The sequence below is a fragment of the Echeneis naucrates genome, chromosome 15, assembly GCF_900963305.1.
Source record: "Echeneis naucrates chromosome 15, fEcheNa1.1, whole genome shotgun sequence".
Classification (NCBI taxonomy): Eukaryota; Metazoa; Chordata; class Actinopteri; order Carangiformes; family Echeneidae; genus Echeneis; species Echeneis naucrates.
The window spans coordinates 9,652,841-9,668,450 of NC_042525.1; the positions used below are offsets into that span (position 1 = coordinate 9,652,841).

General features: G+C 41.2%; 3 protein-coding genes across 3 annotated transcripts; 1 reads left to right on the top strand and 2 right to left on the bottom strand.

Annotated features, from left to right (window-relative positions):
• Window positions 1-982: 982 nt before the first annotated feature.
• Window positions 983-3,019, bottom strand: trmt2b (tRNA methyltransferase 2B). The gene is made up of 2 exons (XM_029521038.1): window positions 2,090-3,019; window positions 983-1,763 (listed from the first exon to the last, which is right to left on the bottom strand). The coding sequence occupies exons 1-2, from the start codon at window positions 2,951-2,953 to the stop codon at window positions 1,143-1,145; spliced, it is 1,485 nt and encodes a 494-aa protein (XP_029376898.1). The 5' UTR covers window positions 2,954-3,019; the 3' UTR covers window positions 983-1,142.
• Window positions 3,020-3,155: 136 nt separating this feature from the next.
• Window positions 3,156-7,807, top strand: dnajb12a (DnaJ heat shock protein family (Hsp40) member B12a). The gene is made up of 9 exons (XM_029521165.1): window positions 3,156-3,303; window positions 4,327-4,504; window positions 4,814-4,959; window positions 5,043-5,213; window positions 5,798-5,877; window positions 5,976-6,085; window positions 6,170-6,342; window positions 6,738-6,880; window positions 7,143-7,807. Exons 1-8 carry the CDS (start codon window positions 3,171-3,173, stop codon window positions 6,857-6,859), a joined length of 1,113 nt encoding a protein of 370 aa, XP_029377025.1. The 5' UTR covers window positions 3,156-3,170; the 3' UTR covers window positions 6,860-6,880; window positions 7,143-7,807.
• A 257-nt stretch (window positions 7,808-8,064) lies between these two features.
• On the bottom strand, window positions 8,065-9,363 carry LOC115055674 (DNA damage-inducible transcript 4 protein-like). Its single transcript, XM_029521644.1, has 2 exons — window positions 9,122-9,363; window positions 8,065-8,885 (listed from the first exon to the last, which is right to left on the bottom strand). The coding sequence occupies exons 1-2, from the start codon at window positions 9,282-9,284 to the stop codon at window positions 8,380-8,382; spliced, it is 669 nt and encodes a 222-aa protein (XP_029377504.1). The 5' UTR covers window positions 9,285-9,363; the 3' UTR covers window positions 8,065-8,379.
• Window positions 9,364-15,610: the final 6,247 nt, after the last annotated feature.

The following is a 15,610-nucleotide window of genomic DNA, read 5'->3' on the forward strand; positions in this document are numbered from 1 at the left end:
AGTACATTCAAATGTTTTTCCTCTGGTCTTGATACCAGCAGCAAAATAAATGTGAGTTTGCAATTTTGATGCGATTACTAGATATAACAGTAAGTTTTGACTTCATTTTCCAGGAGATGATTCCATGGAAATGTACTGTTGGACTTCAGTACAGCAGCCAGCAGCCAAAGAAAAAAGTTTCTTTCCTTTATTTTACTGCTTTTGGCACAGCCTTGATGACACTGGGTATAAAGCATCATTTCATCACTTCAAGTGATTCAAGATGACTTCAAGTGTTAGAATAAAAGTACATAAAGTGATTATCACAGTACTGCTCAACTTTTACTAACCCTGCAAGAATGCAGAAACCTGTGTTTTTACTAGCAGGAGCAGAGGTCATACCTCCGAAGAAGAAGCAACGACCTTCGAAGAAGATTTACGAAGAAGATTTCTGAAAAAAGGGAGGATGTCGAAGCGAGATTACTTCATTTATAAACTAACCCCTCAATGTGTTTGTGCTCCTTGTGACTTGTAACTTGAATATAAATCATATAACAAGCGTCTATTCATTCACTACTTGCAGCTGTGTATTCTCACCTTTAGAGCTGCAACGTCTTGTAACTAGGGACCACCCTAAGGAAATAAAAAGGGGGAGAACAGAAGAGATACTCCAGAGCGGGTAGAGAGTGTCACTGAGCACATCTCTGTCTGTTCTCCTTGCAACTAAAATGAGCGCTGTTGTCCTTTGTCTTTCTTCCCTGTGTGTTTAATAATGTTTTAGGTGGTTTAAACCTGACAGAAAGATAAAGAAATATTGTGACATGCATCCGAGGCACACAATTTATGACCTCATATAAATGATGGTAACTTCTCAATCGATAAACTGGGCCACCCAGACTGTGCACATATGAATTTATGAATTTTAGTGAACTGGAACAAATAGGATAACCAGACAAGTTGTAATGGCACCACCTACTGCCCAAATACAGTAATTGGAACGCAAGCAAAGAAGCAGAGCAGCAAGAGGTGGGTACAAGAATTTGGATGTCAAACTTAATAGAATGAAAACTGGTTTGACAGGGAAATGATTTTAAATGATGAACAAAAAAAAAAACAGATTATCATTGGAGGGTTAAAGTGCCCATTTGAATATAAAACATTTGCTACCTCTCAAAAAGTAGCACCAATTCACAGTGGGAAGTATGTGGAAACATGTCCACAGGCACAGCCAGAGTTGGAGAAAATGCTTCTCCTGTGAGTTTTTTCTGCAGGTCAGGTGCACAGCAGAGTTCCCTGAAGTTCCTCATGGCCTCCCCATCTGGTTTACAGGAAACATAGACGAGTCGGCGGATAGAAGGTTGGTTTCGTAAAGCTCGGACTACTCTGTAATGGAGGCCAGCCCTGGCAGGATTTACCACAGCTGTAAGACCTCCAACTACAGAGCTCAGCTGAGACATGAGACCAGGAAGCATCACCTCTGCCTTCCCAGCAATGAACTCACAGTTCAGTAGATTATTGAGAGCTGCATTGTGTCTTGCATCTTCCACTGCCTGTTCTATGAGCTCTATACCAACAATTCTGTCCACTCTGGGGGATATTGTGATACCAATAGCACCAGTGCCACAGCACACATCGAGAAGAGTGCCACCAACTTTTGCTTGTCCTCCACCTTCCTCTGTGTTAGGGACACAAAAGTCTCTCACTTTGCTGTAGAGCACCTCAGCGGCAGCCTGATTTACCTGGAAAAAGGCATCAGCAGAGATGCGGAACTTGAAGCCCAGCACCTGTGAATGACAAAAATTTTATTATCATACATGGATTTTGTACAGCCTGGATTCCCCATACATCATCTCAAAAAACTCCAGACTTAAAGAGACAATCAGTTTGTTGTCTTGACATATAATTGTTTAAAGCATAATGGCGTCAGCCAATATCGGATTTAAAAGATAAGGGTTATATTGTTGAAAATTGGCTAATTTTGGGGATAATATTGTTCCAAACTCCTTCTCAGGGAATAAGAATTATTAACTATCAATGCCAAAATTTCTGTGTTTTATAGTATGTCCAAGACATTGTATCTGATGTGTTGTCTCTATTTTAGCCCAATTACCTCCTCATGTATATGTGGCTGACCATGCAGGAGCTGGTAGGGAGATTCCTCATGACTGCAACGAGTCATTCTGCTCTCCTGGAAGAACAGTGAATCCAGCTGACAGACTGATCCAGGACCCCGTGTGAAGTAATCCACCAAGTCGGCTTTGTGAACATCCACTTCTTCTGGCGTAAGTGTCTGTGGGTGAAAGTACACTATAGCCATAGTGTGGCCCTGTGTGTTGGTCCTCACTGTGATCTCTCTCCAGTGACCCCCAGTGTGGAACAGCAGGCAGGGCTCCAGGGGAGAAAGGCGGATAAAGTCCTGGTAGCTTCTGGCCACCAGTTTGTGCTTCTCTGGCATGTTGAGCAGGTGGTCTCCATTGATGCACACCATATTTCTCCCCCTGCCTGTACCCACGTAAAAACCAACTGTCTTTGGATTGCCATCCACTCCTCTGTTAACAGAAAAAGTCGACTTGTTGCGGTAGCCGTCCTGCACTGGTGATGGCAGAATAGGCAGGACAGGGAAGCTGAGTTTACCTGCCACAGGTGATATGGGCTGCGATTGGAAGTCAGCTGCGAGATATCCACAGAGCTGAGACAGTACCTTTTCCTGATGGGTCTGTTTGAGTTCAAGTTGCTCATCATAGCTCAGCCTCCATAGAGGGGTGACAACATCAGCCAGCTTTTCTTCCCAGGTTAGATGATCGGCCAAGAAAGGCTTCTTGTGATTCTTCTTCTTCTTATTTGATGGCGGTTTCTCCTGCTCAGCTAAAGTAGTGCTATCGGTTGAAAACAACAAAGAGGTTGTTTTCCTTAAAGACCAAATGTTGCGTTTGGTACACAGGATAGACCTACTGCATGCAGCTGCCAAAGTCATTTTGAATGACAAATAAATACAAGTACTAAACCATATAGAATTGACCCAACTGAATTTAAATGTCGGCGTTTAATACGCAATTTTCTGCCGGATGCCAATGAAAGGCATGCTGAAGGTTCAATTCAACTTGTATGGCGTATAATTAACGAGTCGGGTGTTAGACGTCATCTCTCTGCGTCCCGGGGCAAGTAAACATTTCCGCTGTGTCGCGATAGCGATGGACTCAAACAAGGACGAAGCGGAGCGGTGCATCAAAATAGCTATAAATGCGATCAGCAACAACCAGCCAGACAAAGCCAGGAAGTTTCTAGAGAAGGCAGAGCGCCTATTTCCGACAGATAAAGCCAAAAGTACGTCGAACGAATCTCTCTTTCGTGGTGGTATTTTTATCTAACGGTGGGCCACAGCTGTGAACCGAATCAGCTAACGTTAGCATTACTATGTTAACCCTGCACTAAACGCTTCTAGCCGATTGTGGTATTTGTAGTCTTTTCAACGCCCCGACACAGCCCGTCTCGTCTATTTCATTACGTGCCCTCTTACATTGATTTTTATTTGTTTGTTTTTAGTATTTTAATAGTAAATATTACACTACACGCTAACTGTTAGCCTGCTTTGCTAGTGAATTAGCTGATTTGTAAACATTTATACGGTTAACACCTCTGTGTAATATGAGGCCAGATGAATATCTATATTACGGTGAATGTTGTTAATTCAATGTCTCGGGAAGATGAGCGAACTCTTCGATTGCTGGAACAGAATATTGCTTTCTTTCCTTCTCTCTTTTTTTGAACGCAACGGTGTCGAAAAATCTAGTGTATTATCGTGGCACATAAAGTAAATATATCAGAATCATTGGCCGGATCCATGGGAGGCTGTACTGACTGTGTCCAGAGGCTTCACCGCGCTGTAGAAAATTGGCAGTTATCTTTAAGATAAGCCGACTAGGCTGTGGCACGGCCCAGAAGTAAGAGCATTTAGGCAAGATGTGAATTGTTTTTCATAATTCATCCATTACTTCCAAAGCGGGTTGTCTGGGTAGCAAGACGGATAGTGTAAAAATTGTAAAAAGCTTCAAACTTAACTCGTTTGGTTCCTCCTAGAATAACAGACAGCTCTTATCAACTGAAAAATCTGGAAATTTAAGAGAGTTTACTTACACTATATTTGAAGTTATCAATATATTATTTATGCTTAAAGATCTGGTCAGTGTCTATAGACGATAATCATGTCAACTTTGAAACAAAATACTGTAATGCAGTTAATATAGGCTTATGTTATTGCATATGTTCTGTCTTGTCCTGTTAGAGCTTCTTTATAATGTGTAGTTATAAATCTGGAGAAGGAATAATAAGGCTTCACTGTCTTTACAGACCTACTGGATTCCTTGGTACAGAATGGGAAGCCCCCAGAAGAGAATGGCAGTTCTGTGAATGGAGATGAACCCACTATGAGGCATCGTCACCATGGAGAAGAGGCCAATGGGCCCACACAAGGGGCCACAGACTCGGCCAAACCCTACACCGCAGAGCAGCTGGAAGCTGTCAGAAAGTCAGTCGCAAAATGAAGTATCACTGTTTTTAGCTGTTGGCTGCAGTAGTTCTTTACTGACTGAGACTGATTTTTTTTTTTTTATTTTTTTTTCCTTATTTCTGACTGACTGCTCCCTGTGATATGATAGTTGTTTAGTATTTATGGAGAGTAGACAGCTCAAAAATAAGTGCAGACAAACTTTGTAGTTAGCTCATAAATTTTTTAGCACCTGTTTATGTTGGTACTTAAGGATGTAATTGTATGTTGTGCTTAAAATGTTCTTGTTGTTCTCTCATCTCTGTTGGATGTTTCTTCTTTTTACTGGAGGATTAAGAGCTGTAAAGATTACTACCAAATTCTTGGAGTTGAAAAGACCGCCTCTGAGGAAGATCTTAAAAAGGCTTACAGAAAGCTTGCTCTGAAATTTCACCCAGATAAAAATCACGCACCTGGAGCCACAGAAGCATTTAAAGGTAAATTGAAAGTTTTTGTGACTGTTGTTCTACAGAGAATATACGGTGTAGTAATGTTTGGATTTTTGTGTTTCTGTCTTCAGCTATTGGTAATGCCTACGCTGTTCTGAGTAATGCTGAGAAACGAAGGCAGTATGACCAATATGGAGAGGAGCGATCACACCCAACAAGACACAGACATCATCGTGATTTTGAGGCAGACATTTCACCAGAAGACCTCTTCAACATGTTCTTTGGTGGAGGCTTCCCATCAAGTAAGTAAAACCCAGATAAGGTTGATGAGGGAGATAAGACCCAAGAGTATTTTGTTTTCATGCTCACAGTTATATGGTTTTACGGTTTTATGTGTAAGCCATCGGTAAGTCATCAGCAGTCCTGGATCCTGTGTTGTCATCATTGCCAGTTTTGTTTAGGTTAGTTAGTCAGCCCTTATCAATAATCAATTATTGGTCAGGTCTGAGAGAGTTGTGTGACTGGTTCAGCCTTGTAGCGCTGCTTATTTACTCTGAATATTATTTCTGCTGTTTCCTGGTGTGAAAATACAAACTCTAGTAATGTCTTGCTGTTGCATTGCTTTGTAATGTAATATGTACTTCATTTGGAGGGAATAAGCGAAAACCAAAGGTAATGACCATAACGGATCCGGATACCTGTAAATATTCTCTCTAGATATTCACTTTTCTTTGGTTGACCATGGGATAATTAGTAGAATCGGCTGCAGGAAGTGTTTGGGCTGAAAATCCTTCTCTAATGCTTTCATTTCACATGTCTTAATGTGACAGTAATGCTGAGTGCTTTATCGTCTTTCTTCATCTTTATTTGTTCAAATTCTTTTTAGGTAATGTACATGTTTACAGAAATGGAAGAATGCATTTTGCACATCATAACAGACAAGAAAGACGAGAGCAGCAGAGAGATGTAAGTCCTCTCTGTAATATTTCAGTGATAGTTGAATTTTATACCAGTTGATTGACTGTCAACATCAATCAAATGTTCTTTTTCCTTTTTCTGAACAGGGAGGTCTGGCTCTGTTTGTCCAGTTGATGCCCATCCTAATCCTCATCATTGTTTCTGCTCTCAGTCAGATGATGGTCACCCAGCCTCCTTACAGCCTTAGCTACCGCCCGTAAGTTCTACAGACATTTGGAGGTTGCACTGGATTTGTGTGAAAACATTGGTCTCACTCCGTTACATGTTTTGTATGTAATAGGTCAGCTGGACATATTCACAAAAGGCATACACCTAACCTGAAGGTGCCTTTTTATGTGGGAGAGCGGTTCAATGAAGAATATACGGGGAACACCTTAAAGAATGTTGAGAGAAGCGTGGAAGAAGACTACATCTCCAACCTCAGAAACAACTGTTGGAAGGAGAAGCAGCAGAGTGAGTACACTAGGGATGCACATGTTTTCATCAATTACCCAATTATGTTTGTGATAAATCAATTAATTATTCAACCTATAAAATACAGATGTCGCATCAAAATTTTATTAGTTTGAAAAAGCTCTTCAGGCCATCAGTTGTTGAATAATCGTGGAATTATTTCAGTTCCACTTTATAGTGCTGCACAACATGCTGTCTGTATTTCAGCGATGTTTCCTGTCTTACTTAGGTGTGTGCTTAGTTTATTTCTTAAATGCTATGGCACCACTTTTTGAATTGATTACAAGAGCATCCAAAGGATTAATTTAATATTTTAATTGTGTAATTTTACGTTTCCATAGTAATATATTAAAACGCAGCATGATGACATATTCTCCTTGTGCTTGTACTTTCAGAGGAAGGCTTACTGTATCGTGCCCGTTACTTTGGGGATTCTGATTTGTACCAAAGGGCACAGAAAATGGGCACACCCAGCTGCTCCAGACTATCTGAGATTCAGGTCATATTGGATGGATAGAAAACACTGGTACATATATGGGTAAGTCACACAATTGCGCTCTGCAGTACATCCATCATTCATTTTTATCCATTGTAGGATACTTTAATCTTTATTATTGACTTATTCACCTATCCTTATTCACCTGCCAGTTTTCCACATAATCTATCATAATTCATAATCATAATTCTTATTGATCATTTGATAAGAAAATTTTTTTATGGAATTTGTTGTGTTTTTGTTTTTTTGTTTTTTTTTGGGGGGTTTTTGTTTTTGGTAACAGTCACTCCTTTTGTTTCCTTAGGTTCGTCTGTACCTGAATCTAACTAGATGAAATCGGTCAGCCCACTCAAATTGGAGCATATTTCTGCAGCAAACCAAGAACCAAGAGAATCAAAAATGCCTTACATGCAGTGGGCAGCAGACCTCATCAGGGAATCTTCTCTGTATCTCTGTGTAGATTGACTTCCTGTAGAACTGTGAGAAGGCTTGACTGCTGACATTTTCTTACTCTAGTGTCTTCAGGATGTTGAATGTCCGCAGGGCATCACGGTGGAGAGTGACCGCATATTTTAACTGTAACAAAGCTGCTAAGATTAGTTCTGTGTCCCAATGTTTTTTCTTTTCTCCCTTTTTTTTTTTTGGGGGGGGGGGGGGAGGGTTCCTTAAATATTTTGAGAAACCTCATGGCCTTCTCATTGACAGATGTCTGAGCCACTCAAAGGAGACTGTAATTTTTATAGTTCTTACCAATGTAAATATTCATTTTACTTTTAATAGTGCAGGGCTTATTGAAGTTGATATCATACAATATACATTACAATGTTATGTGAATTCGGTTGTAGTCTGTTGGCTCATGATTATTGAAAATCATTGCACAAATAGTGTAAAGTAAACCATATTTATTAAATTAACATGCTAAAATTGTATTAACGGTTCTTTGAATTAAATTTGTTCAATGATTGATGGCTGCACCTTTTCTTTTTTAAAAACACAGGCACACATCATCTTGCTCATGTTGTGTTCTCACTGGTGTACTGACACAGATACCCTGAAGTTGAAGGTTGATTGGTGCTGCGCTTTCTGTCTTTGTATAAAATGATATGTCAGACAATTTTTCATACACTAGCTGCTAAAACAAGATAGTATGATAAATACGATGTTATACATTGTGTATAGGTATGGGAATAGGACAAAGGAAAGTGGTAAAAAAAAATGACAAAACATAATATAAAATAATTTATTTTTCATGTGTTTCAAGTTGTTAAAAATACAAGACATTGATAACATTTGACCATCAAATATAGAAGCCATTCCCATAATGGTGTGACTGCATTCACAGAAATAAAAACTGATCCATGTTCAAACATGAATCTTTACTGTTGAATCACCTGAATCGAAGTAAGTAGCTGCCAAATGTCGGTTCCAGGGAAACACAGGACACACTAGTGTCAAGCTAGTCCAACACCATCTTGTCATTGCCATTTGGCCTGCGTGTTGCTTTTTTTTCACAGTTCAACTAGTCAGAGAGGAAAACTGGGTCAGCAGCACTCCTCAATCAGCAGCTCCCCTGAACAATACAGTTTCCTTTTAATGGCCCTGAAGCTTGTACTCAGCCTCCGACTGTTTTGGTGCCCCAGAGATGTTTCAGTTGTTTGAGGAGACTTGAAGAGCTTCTGAACCTTTGGCCACAATCCACTGGACTCCAGCCTCAGCACCAGAGTCACATGGAAGGTCGGGACCAGGGTTTCATCCACTGCTATTTGGTCCACAGTACACAAGGATCCTTGGTCCCCCATGTCCACACACAGGTCAATGAGAGCCCCCCTGAGGCCACAGGGCTCACACCCAGCCAGGTGGAGCAGCTCCTGGCTGATAGTTTGTAGGAGACACTCTGGCACTGTGAGTTTGGAGCAGCCCAGGATGTGGGAGGCATCATGGAGACTTTGTGTGATGGTGGCTATAAGTTCTGTAGCGAAGAGCTCCTCCAGGGGGTCACAGAAGAAACTGCTGTCCGACTCTGACAGGGACATGTCTGCCACAGATCCTAAAACAAAAGAAATCAGATTGTTCATTGTCTGAGAGTGCAGAGTTTACCCTGAACGTTTGATCCAGTATTTTAACGAACAGCAGGAGCAGGTCAACCAGATCTTTGTGCTTTCATCAACCCGTTTTCTCTTGTTTCATGTGAAAGGTAAACGAAACTATTCACAACACACAGAATAAAAAGAAGTCCCTGCATCAGCCAGAAGGGCTTTCTCAGACCAATCCGGCCACACTCACCAGTCTCACTCCTGCATCCCTGCTCCGCTGCCCGCTGGTTGGACCCCTTCAGCTCGGTCAGCCTCTGCAGCAGGCTGCCCCAGGACAGCCGCTTGGAGCCCCGGTCCTCCGCGGGGGACGGAGGAAAGCTGCCGTCCAGGGAATTATTGCAAGAATAAGACATATTCACAAACCAGAGGTAAAAAACAACAACAAAGGGATTGTAAAAAGAATGAAAAAGTGCAGAGGTGTCCTCTGACGGCTCTTCCTCCCAAAGCACCAGAGCCAGGCCAGCTGGAAAACACATCCAAACAATGGAACAAAGCGTTAAATACCCGAGCCTCAGCGCCCCGCCCCCCGCCTTTATCGGCCAATCAGGGCTGAGCTCACGTCTCCCAGCTCTCTATCCTGCCTAGTAACATTTTTTTTCTCTTTGATGAGCCAAAGGCCAAGACCCCCCCCGCCCCCCCCCCCCCACCCAGCCTAATCCTTAAACAAATTTACACGCAACTTTGCACGTTGTTGCTCAAATAATTTCACCATCACCATCAAATATCAACTAAAGCGGACTTCATCAGCGCCCGTCCACAAAACGACTCCAGACAATGAAACGAGGCAAACACACCCGTTTTTTGGAAAGAAGATGATGAAAGAGCTGCGGAGAGTTTCTGCCCAGTTTACAGCCGGGGGGAACCGGCACGTACCGCACGTAGGCTCTGTGTCATTCATTCAGAGGTGATCGGAAGTGATCATAAGATGGTTTGTTTTTTTTCCACATTTTTTTTTTTTTTTTTACAAATTTCTTAACTTTTTAAAACGAATACAGATCGATGTAAAAATTTTCCATACATGTTTACTTCAACTTCAGTTTAATTATTATGATTATTTTTGAGATCAGACAACACAGGTTGTAATCGTCCTGCATCATCACAATGAAATGGAAACGAGTCAGATTTTCTTAAGAGATGTTGCTAAATGTATAGACATTGCTTAACTTTTTTAGACTACATGTGTTAATAGCTTCACACAGAGTTAGTAACTTTGAAGTGTGTGTTTATCTTGTGTGTGTGTGTAACAGTAGTGCTGTTTGTGTGCTTGTGTGCCACTCTGCTCATGCTTTCAATTTCAACTATGTTTTTGTTTTTTAATTTTTATGGGAAGAATCAAATAACTGAGGGCATGGGTTAATCCCAGGTCTCATAAGCAGCCCTGTCTGTCCCAATTTCTGAAACTCCTGACTTCAAGCATGTAGTCACTTCAGACACCATCCCCCACCACAGGCCAACACTTGCACTCCTGCTCAGATTGCATCAGAGTTGACCCTCTTATGTGTTTTTTGTCTTTGCATTTAAAGAATTATTTTTGACCTTGTCTTATTTCATACAGAGCCTTGTTGTCTGCTTGAGCGTTATCCCTTTTGTGTCAACTTTGAATTCTATTTGATTTGCAGATAATTTAATGGGGTAGTAGTCAAATACAAGCAATACATCCCAAATGAAAGAGGACTGCTGTTCAGCAAAGGTCAGCTCCTGACCCATTGAGCGAAAGAAATGTCTTCGTCGTCTTCTACAGAAAACCAAATCCAATCTGCAAGAAAAGGAAGATCATGACATTTAGACTACGTTGTCTCAGGCTGTCACTTAGTGTCTATGGTGAGAAAACAGGCCAGTTCGTCCCACTGGGTCTGTACTAAGTGGTGTAATACACTGCGCTGCCACATCATGGCACCACTTCACCTTTTAAGGACAGACAATGAAGCGGCTTCAGCAAGCGTGGTGTGGTTTGAGAGCATGGAAGTTTGCGTCTATTGTATTTAGTTAATGTGTCCATGAACGCTGTCTTGGGCATACATTAAGTCATGTGCATGTGTAGTTTACGGTCACAGCTCTGTCTGTGTGTGTGTCTCACAGAGTTTATCATTTAACCAAAGTTCCATCTCAACGCAACAGGGTTTGGGGTGAAACAATATCAGTGCCATGTCATGGAAAAAAGTAAAATGGAAAAGGGCAATTAAAGCGTGACAGGTCCTGTGTTTTACAATTCAAACAGGCCTGAGAGCGCTCAGGCGATGTAATTCACAGATATCTACTACCAAATGGGTACTGTTCTTTTCTGGAATAATTTGCTTTAATCAGAGATGCATTAGAGTGAATCACAAAAAAAACCTTAGCCCTCTTTTATTTTCCATCTGTCTCTGTAATTGGTGTGAAAAGAAGCAGCGCAATTATGAAGTGCTTACAGAAAGTGGAGAATGCAGTATATTAACACCTGAGCAAGCTCAGCTACATCTTTTCTCTTCAGGCTTTTTTGAATATTGTTTTAATGTTGTTAATAATTTTAGGGTGGAAGGGTCCCTGGATTTTTGATGCTGAAAATGGTGTCGACGCTATAATGTAACAATATAGGGATGCTTCATTGTTTTTAATCTTTGTTCACAAAGTATAAACTGGGTGTTTGCCAATATGATTCTTATAAGCGAAAGAAGAGCAAATTATTGTACATTACAGGTAAATATCCCAGAGCCTCAGGTTACTTTGAGTCCAGGACTCCTTGTGTCATTTCATGTGCCTACATCACTTGAAGTCAGAGCTGGAACAGCCTTTCTAACATGTTGTCTCATTTCTGTGACTTGATTCAGGGAAAAGGCAGCAGAGCTCAGAGCAAATCTATCCTGCAATTAACGAAGCTGCAAGTACGGCTTCATTAACAAGTACACAAAATCATGATTTCCTTTTACTTTCTATATGATTTCTATCTATATCTTTCTATATCTATACACACAGAAAAGATCAGGGGTGGATTATGATTATTATTGTGTTATTTTTGCACGTGAATTAACCTTATTATTGACTTTGATGAAACAGTGTTAGGTTGAAAGTGAATGAGTACATGATCAACTGACATTGCCTGACTGCTGACATAGAAAAGTATCCTGATCATTATTTATAAGTACTCTTACCGTGACCTGTCCCTGGGTGAAGCCATCTCTCATTTTAGAACCATATACATTATTTAGTAACGCTGCCAATGTTGTGCTTTTTTTGTCTAGTTTTGAATTAAACAGGGATTGCTGTTGCTGATGGCTCTTTGAGTATTCAACATCACATTCTAGATGTAATTCCAGAAATATAATGTGAAATTAACTTTATTGTTTCAATTCTTTTAGCCGAAAGGAATAAAGGCACAAAAATACTCTTATTGACCTTGCTCTGCCAATCATGACTGTCTGTACAAGGTGTTGTGTGTTGAGATATTTCAATTGATTGTTTTAAACTTTGATTCTGCCAATAAATGAAAGATCATGTTATCCAAGTCATTACAGTTCACTGTCTGAATAATGATATTTGTACCTCATGGAAAAGCAATCCATCCAATACCCAACACCACAAACCAGACTGCCAACCTAACACCATGCCCCCAGTTTTGCTAAAACACTATAAATAATAAGAGAATAACTTCTTCAATGGTATCAAATCTAAAAAATGTTGTGGTTTTTACCCAACTTGGATGTGAAAAAATATATCTAATATCCTCATAGATTGCAAATTTTAATAAAAAGAGCAATTTCCAGTCAACAAAATATTTCATAGGAAAAGAATTTTCTCAAACTCAATGAGTAGGGTAGCATACAGAGCACTTTTCTCAAGTCTATAGTGTCTTTTTAGTAGCAGTGATGTCTTATTAATGAGCATCATCTGATCTTTACATATCTCTGTGCTGCAGCCATTTGCATTCCCTCCTCCCTTTTCTTCATAAAGCATTTGACCTGGGGAAACCACTTCATGCATGACTGACAGCAGAGTGTATTTTTCTAGCTTTTGTGAAGAGATCACCTGAAACCCCCCATGGCTCTGTGGCTCTAGGATTACTTGACTGTTTTGGCTCAAATAAATGAGATGAACATTATTGGCCTGTCATGTACTGGCCTCCTCTCTTTGGAACCCAGCTCCAGGGCTGACACATCTCATCTGTCTGCGAGTTCATGGCAGGGTGTATCTGATGTCCAGTGTAGAATATGCCTCAGAGTTTGTGTATTTTTGATCACACAAAGCTGTTTTCTCCTCTTTTGACTCAATGCATTTAGTTGGATTAATCTTACTGGGAATGATGCTGGCTGGGACAGTGCTGCTCAAACACCTGTTGTTTTGTGTTTAAAAAATTACTGCATGCTTAGTTTACGTATCAATGAATAGGTACGTAGATTAAGATACTGGTTTTTAGCACATCCCGGTTTTTGCATTGTTCTACCTGTCAGTGCAGCTTCAACAAGGTCCCCTTTCTTTATCTTTCCCCATAAACTCGATTGCGCTCAGATGAGAGATTACATGACAACCCTGTCTCTTGCCTGCCTGCATTAAAGACACTCTTTTCAGGAGCAAATAAAGATGGCATCAGTTAATCCAGCACTTCAATTACAAGCTCTCATTCAGTCAGTCTTTCTGAGGCTTCTGAGTGAGGCTGCAGCAGGCAGGGAAGATACAGTGGGGTGCATTAACGGTGGCGCATTGCAAATGTCTGATTTCTCAGTGACATATCAGAAACTGCCGCAATCTTTGGGCAATCTGAAACAGCAGAACTGAGAGCTACAGCATTATAGCCTCCTCTTAATCAATGACAGTTAAATGATACATTTTATCATTTTCACAGGGACAGAAAATACCATCATCCGAATAAACCTTATCTAATACAATTACCATCAACAACAATTTACTCTATTTTTAAACCACAGGTTCATAATAGCATCACATGCCAATATAATGTTCATGTAGCTGATAGTAATTAATTACTAACTCATTTATGTTAACTATAACTACATTGCTTTTAGTTGTCCCAGTTCCTGAGCCCTGAATTTGTTTGTTTACTCCCTGATGTGGTTTACCAGGACACTTAAATGGAGCAGGCCCATCAGTGATGTTATGACTAACACCCGTGTTCTTCCTGCAGCCACAGGTCCAAGTGTCTGCTCTGAAAAAGGCCTATTTCACACATCATATCTGGTGGTGGTGGTGGAAATGATATAATATATACGTAAATGTGCCTATTCTCCCATGTACAAATACTCTGCTCCAAGTCATTAATTCAAATTTAGTTTAAATCAGCCACACTTGTGAGCTGACACAGTGTGATACTGCCCGTAGGTGAAATCAAAACCTTTTAACTTTCTTGAATTTCTTCCACTGAAGAAACCAAATTTTAATCTAAAAAACGCTCTGACATATAAAGACCAGAACCAAAAGTAGACCAGAACCAAAGTTAGACCAGAAGTAGACCAGTACCAAAGTTAGACCAGAACCAAAGGTAGACCAGAACCAAGTTAGACCAGAACCAAAAGTAGACCAAAACCACAGATAGACCAGAACCAAAGTTAGACCAGAAGTAGACCAGAACCAAATGTAGACCAGAACCAGAAGTAGACCAGTACCAAAGTTAGACCAGAACCAGAAGTAGACCAGAACCAAAGGTAGACCAGAACCAGAGGTAGACCAGAACCAAAGGTAGACCAGCCACAGAAACTAAAGGCTCAAGTTAGCCCGGCGGACCTCAAAACATGCTGAAAGTCTTTCAGGTTTTTGTGTCCCTGCTCCCTCGGTGTTATTTGTGCTGATTTCTTTTTTAAATCCACATTGTTGGAAGCAGGAAGTCTCGCTGCTTCCAGCAATGTGGAATTGCTGTCAACGCTCCTATTGCTAGCTAACTGTTAGCATCGCTTTGGATCAGATCAGTTAGTGCAGCGTGCTATGCTAGCTCGCTGGTAGCTAGCTTGTCGTTAGCTCCTGCGTACACACGGTAACTTTATTCAGCTGTCCTTAAAGTTGGGTGAAGGGAGGAAACATTAGTCATGGCCTGACCTGCTGTGATCTACTGCGACATCTTGTGGTATTAGCCATCACCAGAGCCTTCAGCTGTACTGAAGCTAGTGCTGCTTTAGTTCCAGGTTTGTCGTTTTCATTGTATGGAATTTAATGAATGAAAATAATTTACAAAAAATACTACCCATCTCCCTCCCTGTTCCTCTCTATGTCTCTCTCCTCTCCCTCCCTCCCTGTTCCTCTCTATGTCTCTCTCTCTCTCCCTCCCTCCCTGTTCCTCTCTATGTCTCTCTCTCTCTCCCTCCCTCCCTGTTCCTCTCTATGTCTCTCTCCCTCTCTCTCTCCCTTCCTGTTCCTCTCTCTCTCTCTCTTCCTCCCTGTTCCTCTCTATGTCTCTCTCCCTCTCTCTCTCTCTCCCTCCCTGTTCCTCTCTATGTCTCCCTCTCTCTCTCTCTCTCCCTCCCTGTTCCTCTCTATGTCTCTCTCCCTCCCTGTTTCTCTCTATGTCTCTCTCCCTCTCTCTCTCTCCCTCCCTGTTCCTCTCTATGTCTCTCTCCCTCTCTCGCTCTCCGTCCCTGTTCCTCTCTATGTCTCTCTCCCTCTCTCTCTCTCTCTCCCTCCCTGTTCCTCTCTATGTCTCTCTCCCTCCCTGTTTCTCTCTGTCTCTCTCCCTCTCTCTCTCTCCCTCCCTGTTCCTCTC

Excerpts from the sequence above, each read along its gene's own strand:
- trmt2b (XM_029521038.1), bottom strand. The coding sequence starts at position 2,953 with ATGACTTTGGCAGCTGCATGCAGTAGGTCTATCCTGTGTACCAAACGC. Across the intron at positions 1,764-2,089 it reads AGCCACATATACATGAGGAG|GTGCTGGGCTTCAAGTTCCG; the intron begins GTAATTGGGCTA and ends TGTCATTCACAG.
- dnajb12a (XM_029521165.1), top strand. The coding sequence starts at position 3,171 with ATGGACTCAAACAAGGACGAAGCGGAGCGGTGCATCAAAATAGCTATA. Across the intron at positions 3,304-4,326 it reads TCCGACAGATAAAGCCAAAA|ACCTACTGGATTCCTTGGTA; the intron begins GTACGTCGAACG and ends CTGTCTTTACAG. Across the intron at positions 5,878-5,975 it reads GACGAGAGCAGCAGAGAGAT|GGAGGTCTGGCTCTGTTTGT; the intron begins GTAAGTCCTCTC and ends TTTTCTGAACAG.
- LOC115055674 (XM_029521644.1), bottom strand. The coding sequence starts at position 9,284 with ATGTCTTATTCTTGCAATAATTCCCTGGACGGCAGCTTTCCTCCGTCC. Across the intron at positions 8,886-9,121 it reads GGGATGCAGGAGTGAGACTG|GATCTGTGGCAGACATGTCC; the intron begins GTGAGTGTGGCC and ends CTTTTGTTTTAG.